Here is an 18818-nt window from a genome sequence, read left to right as displayed (position 1 = left end):
ATGAATCGTTTACATCCAATTATTTCTTCATATTTGTTTAAATGCATCCTTTTTGTTAATTTACATGAATCGTTTACATCCAATTATTTCTTCATATTAATTTACATTAATCATTTTTGTTAATTTACATGAATCGTTTACATCCAATTATTTCTTCATATTTGTTTAAATGCATCCTTTTTGTTAATTTACATGAATCGTTTACATCCAATTATTTCTTCATATTAATTTACATTAATCATTTTCATCTAATTATTTCTTCACATTTGTGTCTTACTATTCACAAATCCGCTTCAAACACTGGATTACAAAAAAACAAAAATCAAAATCTTGCAAAAACTCATAAACGACATTTAAAAAGCATCTTTCAACATTAAAGACAATGCAGAATTCTTCATACATAAATAGAGTGAAACAGACATTCGTCTTAATATACATACTTGTTTGTGACACTTGAGGGTGCTGACATCATGCAGAGAAATAATAAATTCATTTCCAACTACAACCAAACTGGAATTGTCTGCATCGGATCCTTTCTCAACAGGAACATGACAGATCTGATGGATTCCTTTATTATGTTGACCACAATTCTCTGTAAGAATGGCAGTGCCTTTTGCACTGTCCCACACTTTTAAAGTTCCTATTAAAAAAAAAACAAAAAAACAATATATTTAAATATATGAATTGCTTAGGGGCAACAAGTGAGAAAGTCACCAAGAAAATCGGCTCAGCAGTTGAAAATTGCTATTTTGTTTTTAATTTAAAATACAAAATGGCGTCCTCTCAAAGACATTCTATTCCAACTATTAGGTGGACATAAAAGTTCTTGCGAAATTTTTAATTTTGATTTCAAATAAGTTTTCGTTATAATACCCTTAGTTTATATATCATTTTAAAGAGCATTTTTCGATTTATTGTTTAAATTACAATCGTTTTAAAAAAATTATGTCTTCTTTTTCAGACTATTGAATACAAGATGGAAAAAAAAAAGCAAATTCGCACAATTGTCTTATTTCAATTTAAGCTAGGCTGTAAAGCTGCTGAAGCAACTCGCGATATCAATGAAGCGTTTGGCCTAGGAATCACTACTGAACACACAGCACAAAGATTAAGAAATTTCATGGCGACATTGAGTCTTGTAGATGAGCGTATTGGCCAGCCATTAGATTCTGACAACAATCAATTAAGAGCCTTAATCGAAGCCAATCTACATACAACTGTTTGAGAACTTGCTTCTGAATTAGGCATAACATATATAACGATTTCCAACCACTTGAGAGAGATTGGAAAGACAAAAAAAACTTGGCAAAATGAGTGCCTCATGAATTGAATAACAATCAAAAGAAACGCTGTTATGAAATGTCATCTTCCCTCCTTACACACAACAAGAACGACCAGTTTCTCGATCGGGTTGTGACTTGCAATGGAAAGTGGGTTCTTTTTGACAACTGGTGATGCTCAGCTCAGTGGTTAGACACTGACAAAGCTCCACAACACGTCCGGAAGCCAGAGTTGCACCAAAAGAAGATCATGCTGACTGTTTGGTGGTTTGCGACCAGTCTCATCCATTACAGTTTTTGGAATGCAGGCGAAACCATTACAGAAGTACTGTCAACAAATGGATGAAATGCATCAGAAACTTCAACAACAACACCCAGCATTAGTCGACAGAAAGGGTTCAATTCTCCTCCACAACAATGACTGGTCTCATGTTGCTAAACTGACTCTGCAGAAGTCAAACGAATTAGACTACAGAGCTCTGCCTCATCCACCATACTCTCCAGGCCTCTTACCTACCGACTCACACTTTTTCAACTTTCTGCAATATCAAAAACGCCTTCAGCAACTTCATCGCCACTAGAACGCAAGATTTTTACATTACTAGCATAAATACACTTGTTTTGAGTTGACAAAATAAAGCCGTTTCACAAGCAAGTCGGATTCTACCTTTTTAGGCGACTACGTGTGAAAAGAAAGAAAAGGCTTGAAGTTTTGTTCCAAGTTCTGCAGAAGGGCAGGTCCTGTAGAATCAGCAGAAAAGAAAGTCCTGTAAAGTCAGCAGACGAGCAAGTCCCAAAAAATCACACACACACTAAAGTACTCTTAAAGCTGCAGCAGTTCACCGATCCGATCACCCTGACGTCGATCCTAGAAAAAGACGCCCCCATGTTCCAAACACACTCCCTTTATCCTTCCGGCGTTCGTCCTTAGCCAATCAGCAGCCAAAGAACGGTCACGTGGGGCCCAGTGATGATCGCACAATCTACAAGATGAGGACGGCGCCATTTTGGAATTTCTTTCATGTTTCGGCCATGCACGTACGCACACCATAGGAGCGTTCCAAGGTAAGGCATGACGCGCAGACACGTGGGCGCTTCCTCCCTTCATTTTCTTCGACTCTACACAAAAGTGTGTTGATTGTTGTGGTACTTATTTCGACCCATAATTTTTTGTTTGAGCCAAGATATGTTAATCTGAATTTAAAAGTTAACTGCAAGAACTTTCTTGTCAACCTGAGATTTGAACTCCAAAGAACATACAAGAATTCCTCCTAAAATGCAAAAAATTAAATTTAATGGGAATAAATATCTTGCTGATCCAACTCCCCACCCAGGTTGCCCCCTATATAAATCAGACCCATGTCACAGTAGCCCCTTGTGCTTCAGTGACAATATGCCTTGTTTGGGGCAAACAAAACAAGAAAAATCATTAAAAGTCAAATGAGAATTCTTACCGTCTGATCCGGCAGTAAGGAAACAATGACCCGATGTTTTCGGGTAATATTTTGTCACCAATAATAAAGATTCGATGGCCTGAAAAAAATAAATAAATAAATAAAAATAAGAAACAACTTACACAAAACTATTTTTTTTTTTTTTACTATTTAACAGTAGTAGAAATTAAGATAGTTTGGTTTCATAGTTCTGTGGCATATCATTCATTTTCATGATATTTAATGCTAAATCCAGTAATTTTGGAAAAAAAGTTTATGCTCCAAGTTCTTTATATATTCAAATATTTAATCATAGTATTTAGTTTGTGAAGTGTTGAAATTAATGTTTTAACTCGGCGAATAAAAAAAAAGAAATCCGTCGCTCATACTAACACGTACAAAAAATAACTCCAATTGCGTAAAGCAAGCTTCTCTTGATTTCTCAACTCTTCTTCACAAAATTACGATTACATTTATATCACATATAAATCGTAATATCTCACATTCTCAAAAAAAAAAAGAAAAAAAAAAAAGAAAAAGTCCTTATATACAGACTTTTAATTGCGACAGTACCACGATTTGCATATTTTTCTTCCCTTCTCCTTATACTGGACGAATTCCGGGTTCGAATGATGGTGGTTCTTGTGTACATCATTTTGTAACCTCAGAGTTGTTCAGGTCCGCTACAGTTTGGTTGCTCTGTTTTACAACATATCAACCATTTTCAGGATATTTAATGCGGAATCCAGTAATTTCAGAAAAAAATTTAATGCTTATAAGTTGTTTTCTCCAAATATTTATTCCGTGTTTGGTTTGGTTTGGTTGTTTTGTTTTATCAACTATTTTAAAAAGTTTATTTCAGCCTAGCTGAAACCACCCTAATTTCCCCACTCTTTATCTGTACCCAAAGCTAAACGTGGATTCCATGAACAAAGCTTTTTTCTTAGAACTGCACGCCTATGGAACTCTGTTCCGTTTTCCTGCTTTCCAGCTGACTACAATATGGTCGTCTTCAAGTCCAATGTAAACAAATTCTGGGTGCGCCATCCCCTTAAGTAATCAAATTTACCAAATTTCCACTACTAACAATTATTACAATATCGACCCATTGACTCCTGTACACTCATTAACCCTTATGCTCAAGGGCCTCTGGGCCTTGGTAAGTGGTGACTCCTATGTAAAATAAAAAGAAAACAAAAAAAAAAAATAAATAAAACCATCATTCGGACCCGGAAGTACAAGGAAAAAAGGAGAAGGGAAGAAAGATATGCAAATCACAGTACTGTCACAATTAAAAGTCTGTATATAAAGACTTTTCTTTTTTGCAAGAGGGTCAGAATGTAATCGTGATTTTGTGACGACAACGAAGAGAAGAAGCGTTGAGAAATCAAGAGAAGCTTACTTTACACAATTGGAGTTATTTTTTGTATGCATTAGTACGAGCGATGGATGTTTTTTTTATTGTTTTTTTTTTTTATTCGCCGAGTTAAAACATTAATTTCATCTATAAATATAAAAGCGAAAATGTATGTATGTATGTATGTGTGTGTGTTCGCTTTTTCTGTGTGTCTACAAAAGGCTTCTTTCAGAGAAGCGGTCGGTCGGTTGGTTCACAACTTTTTAAAACTTTTTATATCACATATAAATCGTAATATCTCACAGTTAACAACGAAGCTCGCCTGACTATTTAATTTGCTCCATTTCGGGAAGATAAATATTCAATATTTGTCGCTCGCCGCATGTGGGTTAGTCTTTTTCCTATAACATCTTGGAGGGAAAAAAAAGCGTTCAGCAGCGACTACCTGCTAAATCCAAGTAATTAAATAAATTCAAACGTGTTTCCGTAAGCATGTCACGGTGGGGCAATGGTTAACGTCGCACTTTTTTTTTTCACAACTTTGCCTCAACGGTTCAGGTTCGATCCTCATACTTACTTTTTTTTTTTAACCCCCCCCTCACACACACCTCCAAACACCCGGGCAACGCTGGGTACCCCTCGCTAGTACTTAATAAATCAAGTAATTTCGTAAAAAGGTTTTATGCTTTAACTTGTTTATATTTCCAAATATTTAATCATTGTGTTTGGTTTGGTTGTTTTGTTTTATGGCATATCAATCATTTTCAGATTATTTTAATGCTAAATCTGGTCATTTTTGGAAAAAGATTTCATGCTTCAAGTTCTTTATCTCTTCAAATATTTATTGTTTGGTTTGGTTGTTTTATGGCATACCAACCTTTTCCAGATTATTTATTGCTAGCACCCAGGTCATTTTTGGAGAAGACAAAGCTTTTATTCTTCAAGTTTATTCATGGTGTTTAGTTTTGTTGTTTTATAGAGGAAAATTGTTGTTTTGTTTTTGACGTTGCAGAACATGATTGAGTTTTGCAAAGGGAAAGAGGAAAAGCAATGACAAAGTTAGATTACAACACTAATTCTCATTAGATCACCAAAGTTAAACAACCTTGAGCCTGGTATGTACTAGATGGGTGACCATTTGGGAATACCAGGTGCTGTATGCAGAAGAAAGCCAACAAAAACTACAAAAAAAACCTAACATCATTATCTCCCCTGACTGAGAGACACATGCGACTGGGGATTGCTAGTGAAGTTGATATTAGTAGTAGTAGTAGTAAAAGTAAAATTTCATAAATATTTTTCTTTGTACGATTAAAGCCAATGAAATAAAATTAAAACGGCTTTTTATAAAATTTTATGTTTACAAATTTATTTTATTGCTTATAAAAAAAACACACACAATACGATTTGGGAATCTTAGGTAGGACGACCCCCGGTGTGCTTGAGGTATTGTGTTGAATGAGAACTTTAGCGAGGATCAAGCATAGACTAGCAACGATACAGTGACAAGAATGGCCATAGACACCCCCTCTCCAATTTTGGAGTGGCCTTGTGCCTAATTTTTTGTTTATTTCTGTTTTGATTGTAAACTTTCAGAGTGAATAAAATAATATATAACTTAAAGCTAGGTATAGATGGAAATTTAACAGAGCACATATGAGTGCGTATGAAAATAGCAGCAAAGGATGGATGATAAACGATTGTATTAGCAGCAGAAGCAACGTTAGAACGCGTATGCAAATTGGCAAGTGTGCTCGGGCTTGCATCTGAAGAAAAAGGAAAAAAGGACCACGTAGTCAAGGAGAAACAAAGTCGGCGCCGAAGAAGATGGATGTGTAAAGTGGCTAGTGTGCGGTCGGAAGAAAGAGAAACGCATGCCAGGTTAGATGGACATGTGGCGTTGAGATGGGGAGGAAGAAAAGTTGTAATAAACGACTCATGTTAAAAAAATAAAAAATGCTGGGTCGGATATATTAATATTTATTTGTATTTGTTTTGTTTGTTTGCTTCTGCAACGTTACAGAAGTTGACATACCTAGGTACTGTACCGTTGAAAGTGCAAGTATAAAAAAAAGGTTATAGTCAGCTAACGTACTTCCTAACTTCCGGCATAGCCCTACCACAAGTAGTGACAAGGCAAAATAGTTCCTTCGTTTTCTTTCTCTCACGCCTACGTCTCCCTTGTGGATATAACTTTTTTTATGACAGTTTTTCATTTTTCTTTTTTTTTTTTTTATTTAATAATCATTGAGAAGTTTTTGCGGTCTTATTTTCAATAAGAATTCTTGAAATTAGTTTTACTTTTTAAAGAATTAATGAAGACACTTTTTAAAATCTTTTTAAACTATTTTTTGAATATTATGTATTGGATTCGTTTTTTTTTGTTTTTTTTTAAAGATATTTGGAATTTTGTGATTTTGCTTTCAATAATTTTATTTTTATACTTTCATAAACATTCATAAATTCAAATAAAAGACATTTTTGAAATTAAAAAAAAAATTATTTTTATAATTTAATAAACATTTCTTATAAAATTTCAAATAAAAAAATGTTTTTTTATTTTATTATTAAAAGTGCAAATAAAGACTACTTGTGTTATTTTTATTGCATACTTTTAATTTTTATTGAATATTATTCAATAATGTTCTTATCACTTCACAATAAAAATACTAAAGAACAATAAAAGTGAAGGAACCAATTTGCCTTGTCACCGCCTCCAGTAGTGCTCCACAAAAAATTAGGAAGTAAGTTAGCTTACTAATTACTTAAAAAAAAAAAAAAAAAAAAAAAAAAATGGAGGATACTCTTCTGTACAGGGTGGAACAATAGAATAGTCGCCCTAGAAAAAACATGACTATTTCCATTCCACAGTTTTCTATTTTTGTTGCAGACAAGTTGGCCAGTTGTGTACAAATCCCAACAGCGATAGGAACCTTCTATCATGTCTGAGAATGACACAATGTTCAACAGGCATGATCGGAGATGCACCACTGTACAACTCATGCTCTCTACTGATCCAAGTTATGACATTAGGACCATTGCCAGCATACTCAAAAAGTATCGCTGGGTTGCCACAAATTACAGAGACTTACCCAGGATGATGAAAACAGTTTCTGGCCACGGTTATGATCTTTGGTGTAGTTTCAAGTGCGGGTCACATTATGCCCCCACACATCTTTGAAGTCGGCTTGAAAGTCAATACCAAAGTATACCTGGATGTGCTTCAGAAAGAGTGCTACAACTTTGCACCCTTTTCTCACTGCCCTCCCCCTCTCCTGACCTGAACCCGCTGGACTACTTAATTTAGTCTTACATCGAGAACATCAACATGACTTCCCATAACATCAAAGCCAGCCTAATCACCACCATCCACTGAGTCTTCGCCAAGCTCCCACCAGCGCTTGTGGAAAAGGTATAATCCCAGTTCTGGACACGTATCGAGGCGGTGATTGAGGCTGAAGGCAGCTACATTGAATAGATGTCAGCTCTACTACATAATCAAGTTACCGGAATTGTTTTTTTTTTTCAATAAAAATTTTAAAATAAAATTGTAGTGTTGTTTTCTTTAGGGCAACACTTATCATTCCACCCTGTACTTAACAGGTCACAACCAACTAGAAAAAAAAAAAAATACCCCATCTTTAGAGAAAGAAGGTTACTCACCTCAAAGACGGCCACTGTTTTCTGTAGTGTTAATTTGTCGGCATTCCACAAAGTGACGATACTGTCTCTTCCAGCACTGTTAGCAAAAGAGAAGTGATAAAGAAATTTTTTCTTTTTTATTTGTAATTTAAGAAGCCAATAAGCACAGATTTTTTTTTTTTTTTTTAAATAAATCTTTATTTAAAAATTTAAAATCAACTTAGTTTTGACAATATACAAGGTGCCTTCAATAAGAACCGTCATGTGTCTATAGAAACAATAACTGCACAGTTTTATACCAGTGTGGGAATTGCACACACAATTATTCGCAAGGAACTGGAGATCCAGAAGATTTGCGTGAAGTTTGTCCAAACGGTGCTTCAAACTATTTGCTCCCTGTGATTTTTAGTTATTCTCTAAGCTCAAGGAAAACCTTAGAAGTTGTCGTTATGAGACAATTGAGGAGATGCAAGAGGCTGTGACGAGGGTCATTGACATACTCACACAAGAGAACTTCCATGGAGCCTTCCAGAAGTTGTTGGAATGATAAAACAAGTGCATTGCAGCCAGAGGAGATTACTTTGAAGGAGACTAGAGTTTCATGTGTGTATTATCAATAAAAGTGATCAGACAAAAAAAGTCTGGAAACTTACTGAAGGCACTTTGTATGGCTTATAATCAGGAATGACGTTTGCGTGCTTATCTAGAACAGTGAGGTTTTAAACTAACACATTTCAGGTGAAAAGATTATTACATGCTTAGATGTCATGTTGAAATTAGTACAAACTTCATAAATTACAAAAAAATGATCCAGTAGAAAAATAATTCCAAGTAAAAAGAAAAATTATTCAATTAAGCGATTTATAGTTTTATATATTTTAATGTCAGAGAGTTTGCAAGATTCAAGGAAGGTAACTGCAATCGATAATTTTGGTATTTGTACAGTTTAATCAAGACATTAAAAGATGAAAATATTGAAAAAAGGTTATATTGTACGTATCCGTTATGGAACAACGTTCTCCGAAAAAAATTTCACTTAATTTCATCAAGTAGTTTTTATTTTACAGTGAAAAAACAATTTGTTATGACACCGAGCAAAAGGTTCGATTTTTAGGAATAAAAGCTAGTAATAAAGATGGGGAGGGAGTCTCGGCGCTTTACATGGAGTTATCTCCCCGTGGCGTGTTAAAAATTTCCATAATGGCTGACTTCAACATGCTCTCATAAAAACGTGTTTTTCCGTTAAAAAAAAAAAAAAAAAAAAAAAAAACTACTCAATCAAATTAAATGGAATTTTTTTCTCGGAGATCTTCAGTCCAAAACGGATACGTACAATATAACCTTTTTTTTTTTTTTGATATTTTTATTTTTTAATGTCTTGATTAAACTGCACAAGTACCATAATTTTGACTAATACATCCCACCATTTTCAAATATAAAATGTCTGAATGTAATTGTGGTTGATTTTTTTTTTTTTTTTTTTTTGTGAAAAATAGATCTAACAATACGAAATCTGCAGGATTAAAATATCATATTGAAGTTATTTTACTACCGGGCAATGCCGGGCAACCTGCTAGTCTATATATAAAAGTTAGATATGTTTATATGTTTGCATGCAAAGGATTCACACCTAAATTAACTGGTCATTATTAATTTTAGAATGCAGCTGTTATGTGTAAGGGTTAAAATGTGGGCTATAGTTGGTTTAGTTTTATGCAAATGAGGTAAAAAGAAATGGAAGCCCTCAGATTCTTGTAACATTTTAAAGTCTTAGACAATAATTAATAAATGTTCAAAATTTCAGTTTCTTTGGTGAATTTTTAAGCGTATTTAGGGAGCATGATATGGACATAACATCCTATTTGAAAAAAGAAATTCAAATATTTTAATTAAACATGCACACGATTTAGCTGTTTCACTAGCATTTAGGTTTTCCTCCTCCATCTTTAAATCGTGTGTGTGTATTGTAATTTGGCAGGTGAAATTACATATGATGAGAATAATAGAAATAGTATTCCAACAAAATAGAGAAATAAAAAAGAACAAACCAAGTTATGTGTTCATCAACGTTTCATCTATTTCCAGAGGAAGTCTCGAAATGAAGACGAAACGCTGAGGAACACATAACTTGGTTCGTTCCTTTATATTATATATATATATTTTACACAGACACACACACATGCTAGCAGGAGATCCGGTATTATCCACTGGTACAAAACGCTTAAACATGATATTTTCATTTATGTAGATTGCATAAGTATAATTATAGAATCAATCTTCTATTGAATGTTACATATTATGAGGAATAATTTACTCGGTGGGTTAATTCGCAAAAAAAATAAATAAATAAATAAAATGATGATAATGTCGTTCATCAAATTCAATCTGTTTGTTTATAATATCACGTCAGCTGATATTTAGGCTTGACAATCTAAAAAAAGTCTTGCTCCTCTTATAGATAAAAAAAGAATTTTTATCAAGGAATATTTTATGCTACACTGACCAAGGTTACACCAGTGTAATGTAAAATATTCCCCTGCAAAAATTATTTTTATCTATAAGAGAAGAAAGACTATTTACATTTTCAATACTTATTGGAGAAATTTCTGCACAAAACATATCTAAGAACACTGCCAGAAATATAAATTACCTTTGTGTTACTTTTTTTTTTTTTTTGGCGTTCTGTTTTTCTTTGTACCCCTTTAACTGTACGCTTAAACATGACATTTTAATTCATACGTATTATAGAATCAATCCTCTATTGAATAATACAAGGGGAGGCAATCCAGACAACCTTCCCCAACGTTCAAGGGAGACAATCCGAACAGATCACCAATATTAACACCTCCTGCGACAGAGGTCAGCTGCTTCTTTCCAGCCATCTTTCTTTGCCATAACAACCAGAGGCACTTTTTGCCTCTTCAATATCTAAAATCAACTTAATAAGAATCTCCAATGAACATATTTTAATTTATGCAGATTGCGTATGTATTAGTATAGAATCAATTCTCTATTGAATATTACATATTATGAGGAATAATTTGCCTGGTGGACTAATTCGCAAAAAATGATAAAAAAAAAAAAAAAAAAATTTACAGAGGAACATTTTATGTTACACCAGTGAAACCCTGTAATAATAATTCTTTTTTTATCTATAGGAGACGAAAGACTATTTTTAAAATCGGATTTTTGTTTGATTTTTTGATATTTATCGGATGAATTTCTGTACAAAACATACCTAAGAACACTGCCAGACATATAAATTACCTTTGTGTAAAATTTGCAAAAGATAAGCTCAGCCGTTTCGGAACCTATAAGGAAGGAACTCACACACACATACAAAGTGACTTTTCTATAATAGTAGAAAGAGAGGAGGAAACTAAATGCTCAACATTTCACCCGTTTTATATAGGCTTTTCCATGGACCATTTTTAGCTGTTTCGCTATTGAAAAAGCGCGCGTAAGATAGGCAAAACATTGAGCAGTTAGATTTCCCCTTCCATTTTTAAATCATATCGTTGGATTTTTATCACATAACTGTATCGATTGATGCCTCTATTCAGTCTCAAGAGACAATGGATACCCCCTGTAAGGGTAGCTGCATGTGTGATATGCGGCAAGAGTTGTGCAATCCCAACCACACTTTTCCTGAAGCGGCACTGCTTGAGTTGAATGGTAAGAAAAATCCAGGACATCTGGAAACAATGCACCTAGAATTCCCAAATAGTCACCCATTTTAGCACTGATCAGGTTGAACGTTGCTTAAATTTGGTGATCTAATGGGAACCGTTCACACACACACACACATATATAATAAATGACAAAAAACTATGTTCCAAAATACATGTTGACCATCTTATAATTTATTCCTTTAATTCAGTTGTCTTATACAATTCTTGACAGTATCTGTTCCATAGCGCAAAACCAATCACTTAATTATTATATCAATCAGTGAATCTATTATGCCGTTAACTTTTGGAATATAGTTTTTTGTCATTTATTCACTATACAGCTCTGTAATTACATTGAGCTTCTTAAATAAGGATTCGTATATATATATACACACACGTTAGAATTTGAATGCCTATTACTGTCCTCTAAATGCTAGACGTTTCGCCTACTACACACAGGCTTTTTTTTTATGGACCATTTTTAGTTTTACTATTAAAAAAACATTTAGATTTTCTTCCTCCATTTTTAAATTATATTGTTGGATTTTTTTTTTTCTTTTATTGCATACACGCATATTCTTTCATCCCTTTTCTTTTGAAAAAGAGATGATATTCTCAAAATATTAAGATCCCTACCACACCGGTTATATCAAACAGTAAGTTCATATTTACTGATTTGTATTGTGATTATCGTGAAAAATAAATGGACATACAAAGTTAAATAAAATAACAAAACAAATAAGACCTTCTTTTGTTTGTCTATTTTTGTGCATACGTCACACCAATACAACAGTCGGTTGGTTCCCTGCATTGCTATATAGTCTTTTTATACTCCGTCACACGTTAGAACTTGAATGTCTACTACTGTCGTTCAGGGTCTAAGGTTTTTCTTTATATGATTTGTTAGGGCAAATTGATATGAAGATGCTTCACTCTACAAGTAAATCCCAACCAAATATTTAAAATAACACTTGGTGCCCAAATAAGATCCCCTCGGTATTGCTACACATCGACGTATACGAGGAATGGTGCACCTTCTACAAATGATGTTGTCGCAAGTAATAACACGAAGCTGGATATTCCAAAAGACTAGATGAATTCTTGTAACCAAATCTGGTAAAACCAAGAGACATCAAGAAAGATAAACTATAACAGTTAACTGACGTTAATATAAAAATCAAAAACAAGAAGCAGTCTGCTCAGATATAACACACGCCACCTTTACCCAACTTTTGTTAAATTCTATTCAATCACATCCTTTCACAGCTAATTTTAACCCTAAGCTGATGCTTAAAGAATCAAATCAGATTTTTAAGAAAAAAGAAAATACTCCACCCAATTCCTCTAATACTACACTTTGTAGGCCAGGTATAAAATAAGAGTCTTGAGAGCTTGAATTACCTACATTATCCTCGTGTGACATTGGTCTAATATATAAGGGTTTTTCAAGACAACCTGATATGAAAATACTTCACCCTACAAGTAACTCTGAACCAAATATTTAAAATAACATTTGATGCCCAATTAAGATACCCTTGGTATGGCTACACATTGACGTATATAAGGAATGGTGCACCTTCTTCAAGTGATGTTGCCTTTAACAATGTTACTCGCATTGATACTCTGCCAGACTAGATGAATTCTTGTTCTGGAACGTGGTAAGACCAAGAGGCATCAAGATATTCTATAACAGTTAACTGGTCAATTGGAGAGATAAATTAATGTTCTCAACTTCTTTACTCAATTTTTAAGAGATGAAGGAGAGCGTTAACGGAACATTTGGATGTCATGTAAAGATCAAGTGTTAATGCCAGGAAAGGTGGGGGTTCAGGCCTGATCTTTGAGTAATTACTTCTTGAAGTAAATGAAAATATTGAATATATCTGATATAAAAAAGACGATAGGTCTGTCCGTCTCCATATTTTCAAACTATCTCTTCCAAAATTAAGTCATGGACCATTCATTCTTTTATGGGTCTTTTTTTTTTTTTTTTTTTTATACAGTGATCACCACTTATCAAGGCCCGGAAGCCACTCAGGGATAAGGGTTATTGAAGTCTTTAGTTAAAATAGTTTTTAAGGGGTCAAAAACGGTTAAAATTGAAAAAAAAAAAAAAAAAAAAAAAATCATACATTTTGTACATTCATCTTAACTTATTAAAAATTAAAAATTAAAAATAACCTAATATGCATGTCACGTTGGTACAGTGGTAATATCATCAGCTTTGAATGCTATAGTTTTGTTTTCAGTTTCGATTCTAGCTAATGGCACCCAAATACTTGATTTTTACTTTTGAAATCATGACTATAATAATATCTATGAAATTTGGATGAATTAAAATATATTTAAGCATATTTTACGACCGAGCAAAGCCACCTTCCCCACTAGTATATATATATATATATATATATATATATATATATATATATATATATGAGAGAGAGAGAGATAGATAGAGAGAGATTAAATGGAAAATAAATGAACTTTATGAATTAGTATAAATGTCATGTCTCACAAATGTACTTTGTCTGTCTGGAAGTGTTCTTAGATAGTGTCAGCCCCAGGACATTATTGGTTTCTGAGAAGTTCGACTGAAGTAAAACAAAAAGTAAAATGTTACCTAATGAGAGTTTTATTGTCTTCCGAGAGAACCATGTCTGTCACCGCACTGGAATGGTGAGTGGCGTTTTGAATCGCAGACTTTTTACGAAGATCAAACAAGCAGATTTCACCATTATCGGCACCGGAGAAAAGGCGGACTTCAGTCTCGCCAAATGGCTGGAAAATAAGACAGCTGGAAAAAAAAAATAAAAATTCCGGGGGTCAAATATTTGGAAGAATTTTAGGAAGAAATGTATTATTTAGGTTAAAGGAGACCACACGTACATGGCTTGTCGGCCATTTTAAATAATGTTTTTTAGATTTGTATTACTATACAGATTCGAAAAAGTGGTCAAAAATCAAATATATAAGAAATGAATGTTACCAAAGACAAGAGAAGTTACTCTTCTACTTATCTGCAAAAGTTTTTAGTGGTTTTACTCACTTTAAAACATGTAATCGGTTCGAAAATCATACAGTGTTTATCGGTATATTTGAAAAAGCAAAATGGCGGGGTGCTCGCTGTTGAATATGGTAAGTTTGGGAAAATGAGTTCAAACTATATAATTATACAAAATACTGTAAGAAATCCACCGAATATATGTCCGCCTATGTCACGGTGACTGTTACGATAATACAAATTTTCTCAAGAGTATATCCATGCTACAAGATATGCAAAGTTAACTTCATCTGACCCCTGGCGAAAACAAACTTGACGATAACATATTCATGTGGAAAAGTCAAAGCGCAATAAAGCTGAAGAAATCGAAAGGTAATTTCTATACTTACGTAATCACACCTGTGCCGCTCCGTTTGAAACTGTGAGTGCAAAATCTGTAATCCGTGTCCCATATTTTTATGGAGGAGTCTGTCCCACCGGTGGCTAGGAGGTTCCCTGCCTCATTAAACACCATGCAGCGGATGTGATTCAAATGTAAAGACTGAAAGAGAAAGAATTAAACAATTACGTTTTGAACATTTTTTTTTTTTTTGTTTTGGTTATTGGTAGTATGTACCAGGTGCCTTCAATAAGTTTCCAGACTTTTCGTATGGGCACTTTTATTGATAGTATACACACAAAATTCTAGTCCCCTTCGAAGTAATCTCTTCTGGCTGCAATGCATGTGTTGTACCGTTCCAACAACTTCGGGAAGGCCCCCATTGAAGTCCTCTTGTGTGAGCATATCAATGACTGCTGTCACAGCCTCTTTCACATCCTCAATTGTTTCATAATGACAGTCTCTCCAGGGGTTTATTTGAGCTTAGAAAATAACCAAAAATCAGAGAGAGCATGGTGTGGAATATAGAAAGGGTGAGGAACTGTCTGGATGCCCATCAAATAGTTTGATCTATGAACACCCTTGGGACAAACTTCTGTATCTCCAGTTCATTGTGAATAATTGTGTGTACAGTTCGAACGGACATTAAACACTGTGCATTATTGTCTCTATAAGCACATGACAGTCCTTATCCACAAAATTCTTTATTTGGCCAATCAACTCTGGTATTCTGACTTTCTCACTCCTCCCAAACTTTTCATCAGCCATCACAAATTCCTAATTTGCATATGTGTTTTTCTGCTCCTGCTAATCTCTTTGCATGCTGGCCGTCCTTCGCTGATCTGACGTGCTCACCCACACTATGTTGCAAGCGCAAAAAAATAGTTTTTAATACTAAGAAAATGAATTAGAAAATAATCAAAAAGAGTTTAGCAAAAACATGGTTTTTCATAAAAACATTTAAAGTGATATATTTTCATATTGTTTTTCTTAATTTTTTAAAGTCATAAAATCTGTAGAAAAATGTGACTGGCATGGTCAACACTGGATTATCCTTCCAGCGAATCGACAACATTGAAACGGACCATTCCCTAAATTTCTGCATGTCCATACAGTCAGAAAAGCAGGAGGAAATTCCAAAGTCTAGCAGTTCAAGGGAAGAAACCAATAGAAAGCTTTTCACCATCATAGTTTCTTTCCTCAAACTGCCAGACTTTATTTTTTTTACATGGCGGTCACCACTTATCAAGGCCCGGAATCAACTCGGAGATAAGGGTTATTGTGTGTACAGTAATCAATGGGATAGTATCGTAATAATCATTAGTATTGGAGATTTGATAGTGCCTTACTTAAGGAGGCGATTCATCAGGAATTTGTTTATGTTGGACTTGAAGACATCCAAGTTGTAGTCAGGTGGGAAACAGGCAAACGGAAGAGAGTTCCACAGGCGTGCACTTCTAAGAAAGAAGCTTTGTTCATGGAATCTACGTTTTGATTGAGGCACAGATAATGAGTGGGGAAAATTACTGACAGTGGTTTCAGCTAGACGGGTGTTTTTCGTAAAAGATTTGCGAGGGGGGACTAGAGATTGGAGCCCGTACGAACACTTGTCATGGAAATAACGATAAAACAGAGACATGCTCGCAACGTCTCTTCTGTGGAAGAGAGATTTCAGGGAGGAGAAAAGGGAATCCCCCACTATTCCCTCCTTATTTCAAATGGCTTTTAGCCTTTATAAGTGTTGACTCTTTAATAAATGAAAATATACTCACTCTCCAGGTCTGTCCGTTGGGTTCTTTCGTCTTCAGATTAAACAACTGCAAATTGAGACTCGTGTCGGCCACAACCAGTTTCTACAAAATAAATAAGGCAATGTATAACCACACAACAATTTCCACATAGCAGTGACGTCCCCACCATCTTCTCAAAAGGGTCATTCCATGTCAATTCACCAGGCCATTACACCCACCGACACTGAATTACTTGAAATTTGGCACAAATATTCCCCTTCATGAGTTAGGAAAATTTGCCAAATTATTTGGTCCTAAACCTTACCATTCGGATTTTAGGAGGGGGGGTGTAAAATTTGCAAATTATGCTTCTAAATTTATGCCGTGAAACGTCACAGAATTTCAGTGTTTTATAAAAATTTTTAAAAAATACTTCCACATATTCAATATTTTTAAAATTTGGTAGGAAGGGCATTTAGGGACTAAAACAAAGCAGCAAGCATGGCCACTACTGACGCTACTATTTCACCAACACCTACTATCGTCGCTTCAGCCATGCCACGATTTTTTTTTTTTTTTAAATTCAATTTTCACCCCAAACAAGGCACATTGCCACTTTGAAGTATAGAGCTACTATTGGGGACAAAAGTTGCAGGGATATTATAAAGGGAGATGAATAGCAAGATGTCTGTTCACATTACACTTGAATTTCTGCATGTCGGTACAGTTAGGGAAGCAGAATCCCGGAAGGGAGTTCCAAAGTTTAGCAGTTCTATTGGAGTAGAAGGCTTTCTTATACCTAGGGATCTCCATTGTGAGATTTAGCTGCTTGTCTAAGGTATTTATGTCGAGGGGCACAAGTGTTTGCAGTTCGTCAGAGCATTCATCATTAAAGTATTTGTAGAACAGGCAAAAGGATGCAACATTTCATCGATGGGACAGAGGCTGAAGCTTAGATGACAGTTCAGGACCTATCAGGTTGGCGACTCTCTTTTGAACCCTGTCCAGGAGTGAGAGACAAGAAGCAGACGCACCAGCCCAAATGTGACAACAATACTCCATACATGGGTGAATGGTGGCCTTATAGAGGTACAGAAGACTTTCAGGCATAAGTAGTTTTCTAGCAGAGTAGAGAGAACACACCCTCTTCACAGCAGCCTTGGCAATGCTCTCAATGTATCTATTCCAGTTCATGTTCCCTGTGAATGTTAGGCCGAGGAGTTTAAAGGAAGTACTTTCAGGTAATGTGTTTTTGACCATTGCTATTGGTGGTAGAGAAGGTTTCTTGTAATTATTGAAGGAAACAGGTTTAGTCTTGGCAGCATTGAATGTGACCATCCATTTTTGTCCCCATTCCACTACAGATTGGATGTCTTCATCTAGTGTTTCTGCTATTTCCTTAGATCTGTGTTCATTTGTTTTAACTTCTTTCAATTAAATCAGTCATTGAACTGACAAGCTTTTTCCTTCAATTTTATTATCAAAATAAAGCACAGCCACTATTGACACTACTTTTTCATCAACAAGAATACTATTACTACTACTACTATGGCAGGACTCTCTGCCATTGAACTGACAAATCCTTAACTCTTCTCCCAACTTATTCCTAAAATGAATGATTGTATATCAATCAATTAAATGTCTATCCTGTCTTTATCTTGCCTTTCACACTTATTTGTAATATAACATGAATGGCAGACAATTTTACAGCAGCATTTTCGACACAGAAAAGTTTTTGTTAAGCACCTGTTGTTGGAATAATCAACGCAATGTTATGGAGAAGGTCCGGGCAATCAAAGAACACAATAAGTCAATCTCAGGAATAAAGTGACCTATAATAGAATTATAGAGAGGTGTCAGGGCAATACCAGGAATAAGGTGACCTGTAATAGTGTTACAGAGGTAGGTCTAGGCAATCAAAAGAACACAATGAGAAATCCCGGGATTTAAAGCGACCTGTATCCATGGTGCCTGGAATGCGTTGATATTATGTTAATCAGCCAGGAAAGCTAACTGATATTAAAATGGGTTAGACTAAAACCAGCAAAAAGTACATTAAACAAAAGCTGGTAAAAATAAGGTAAACAGGTCAATCAACAGGAACTCTGATCCAGAGAGTTGCAAGAGAGGAGTCACAAAGTGAAAATACTGGTCGACACAGACCTAGGCAAACCCACCTCTCCACCAACCTCCATTGTGCTCCGATGTTAGTTGTAAATAAACAAATCTGTATTGAAAACATAAGTGTCTTTTATTCATTTTAACACAAAATGACTCTTCGTTTATACGGCCAAAAGAACTTGATGATCACAGCCCATTCATATA

General features: G+C 34.8%; 1 protein-coding gene across 1 annotated transcript in view; it reads right to left on the bottom strand.

Annotated features, from left to right (window-relative positions):
- The window catches only part of LOC145268646 (transducin beta-like protein 3), a 66713-nt gene that overhangs the window by 32795 nt on the left and 15100 nt on the right, over window positions 1–18818 (bottom strand). Inside the window, exons 5-10 of the mRNA XM_080124125.1 lie at window positions 16536–16616; window positions 14774–14925; window positions 14004–14177; window positions 7734–7809; window positions 2735–2813; window positions 441–640 (exon numbers count right to left, since the gene is read on the bottom strand). Coding sequence (XP_079980251.1) covers window positions 441–640; window positions 2735–2813; window positions 7734–7809; window positions 14004–14177; window positions 14774–14925; window positions 16536–16616 — 762 coding nt within the window. The remainder of the gene's footprint in view (window positions 1–440; window positions 641–2734; window positions 2814–7733; window positions 7810–14003; window positions 14178–14773; window positions 14926–16535; window positions 16617–18818) is intronic.

This window comes from Euprymna scolopes, chromosome 44, assembly GCF_053919585.1.
Source record: "Euprymna scolopes isolate OS-2025 chromosome 44, ASM5391958v1, whole genome shotgun sequence".
In the NCBI taxonomy this organism is placed as follows: Eukaryota; Metazoa; Mollusca; class Cephalopoda; order Sepiida; family Sepiolidae; genus Euprymna; species Euprymna scolopes.
This window is presented reverse-complemented; position numbering and strand designations above follow the sequence as displayed.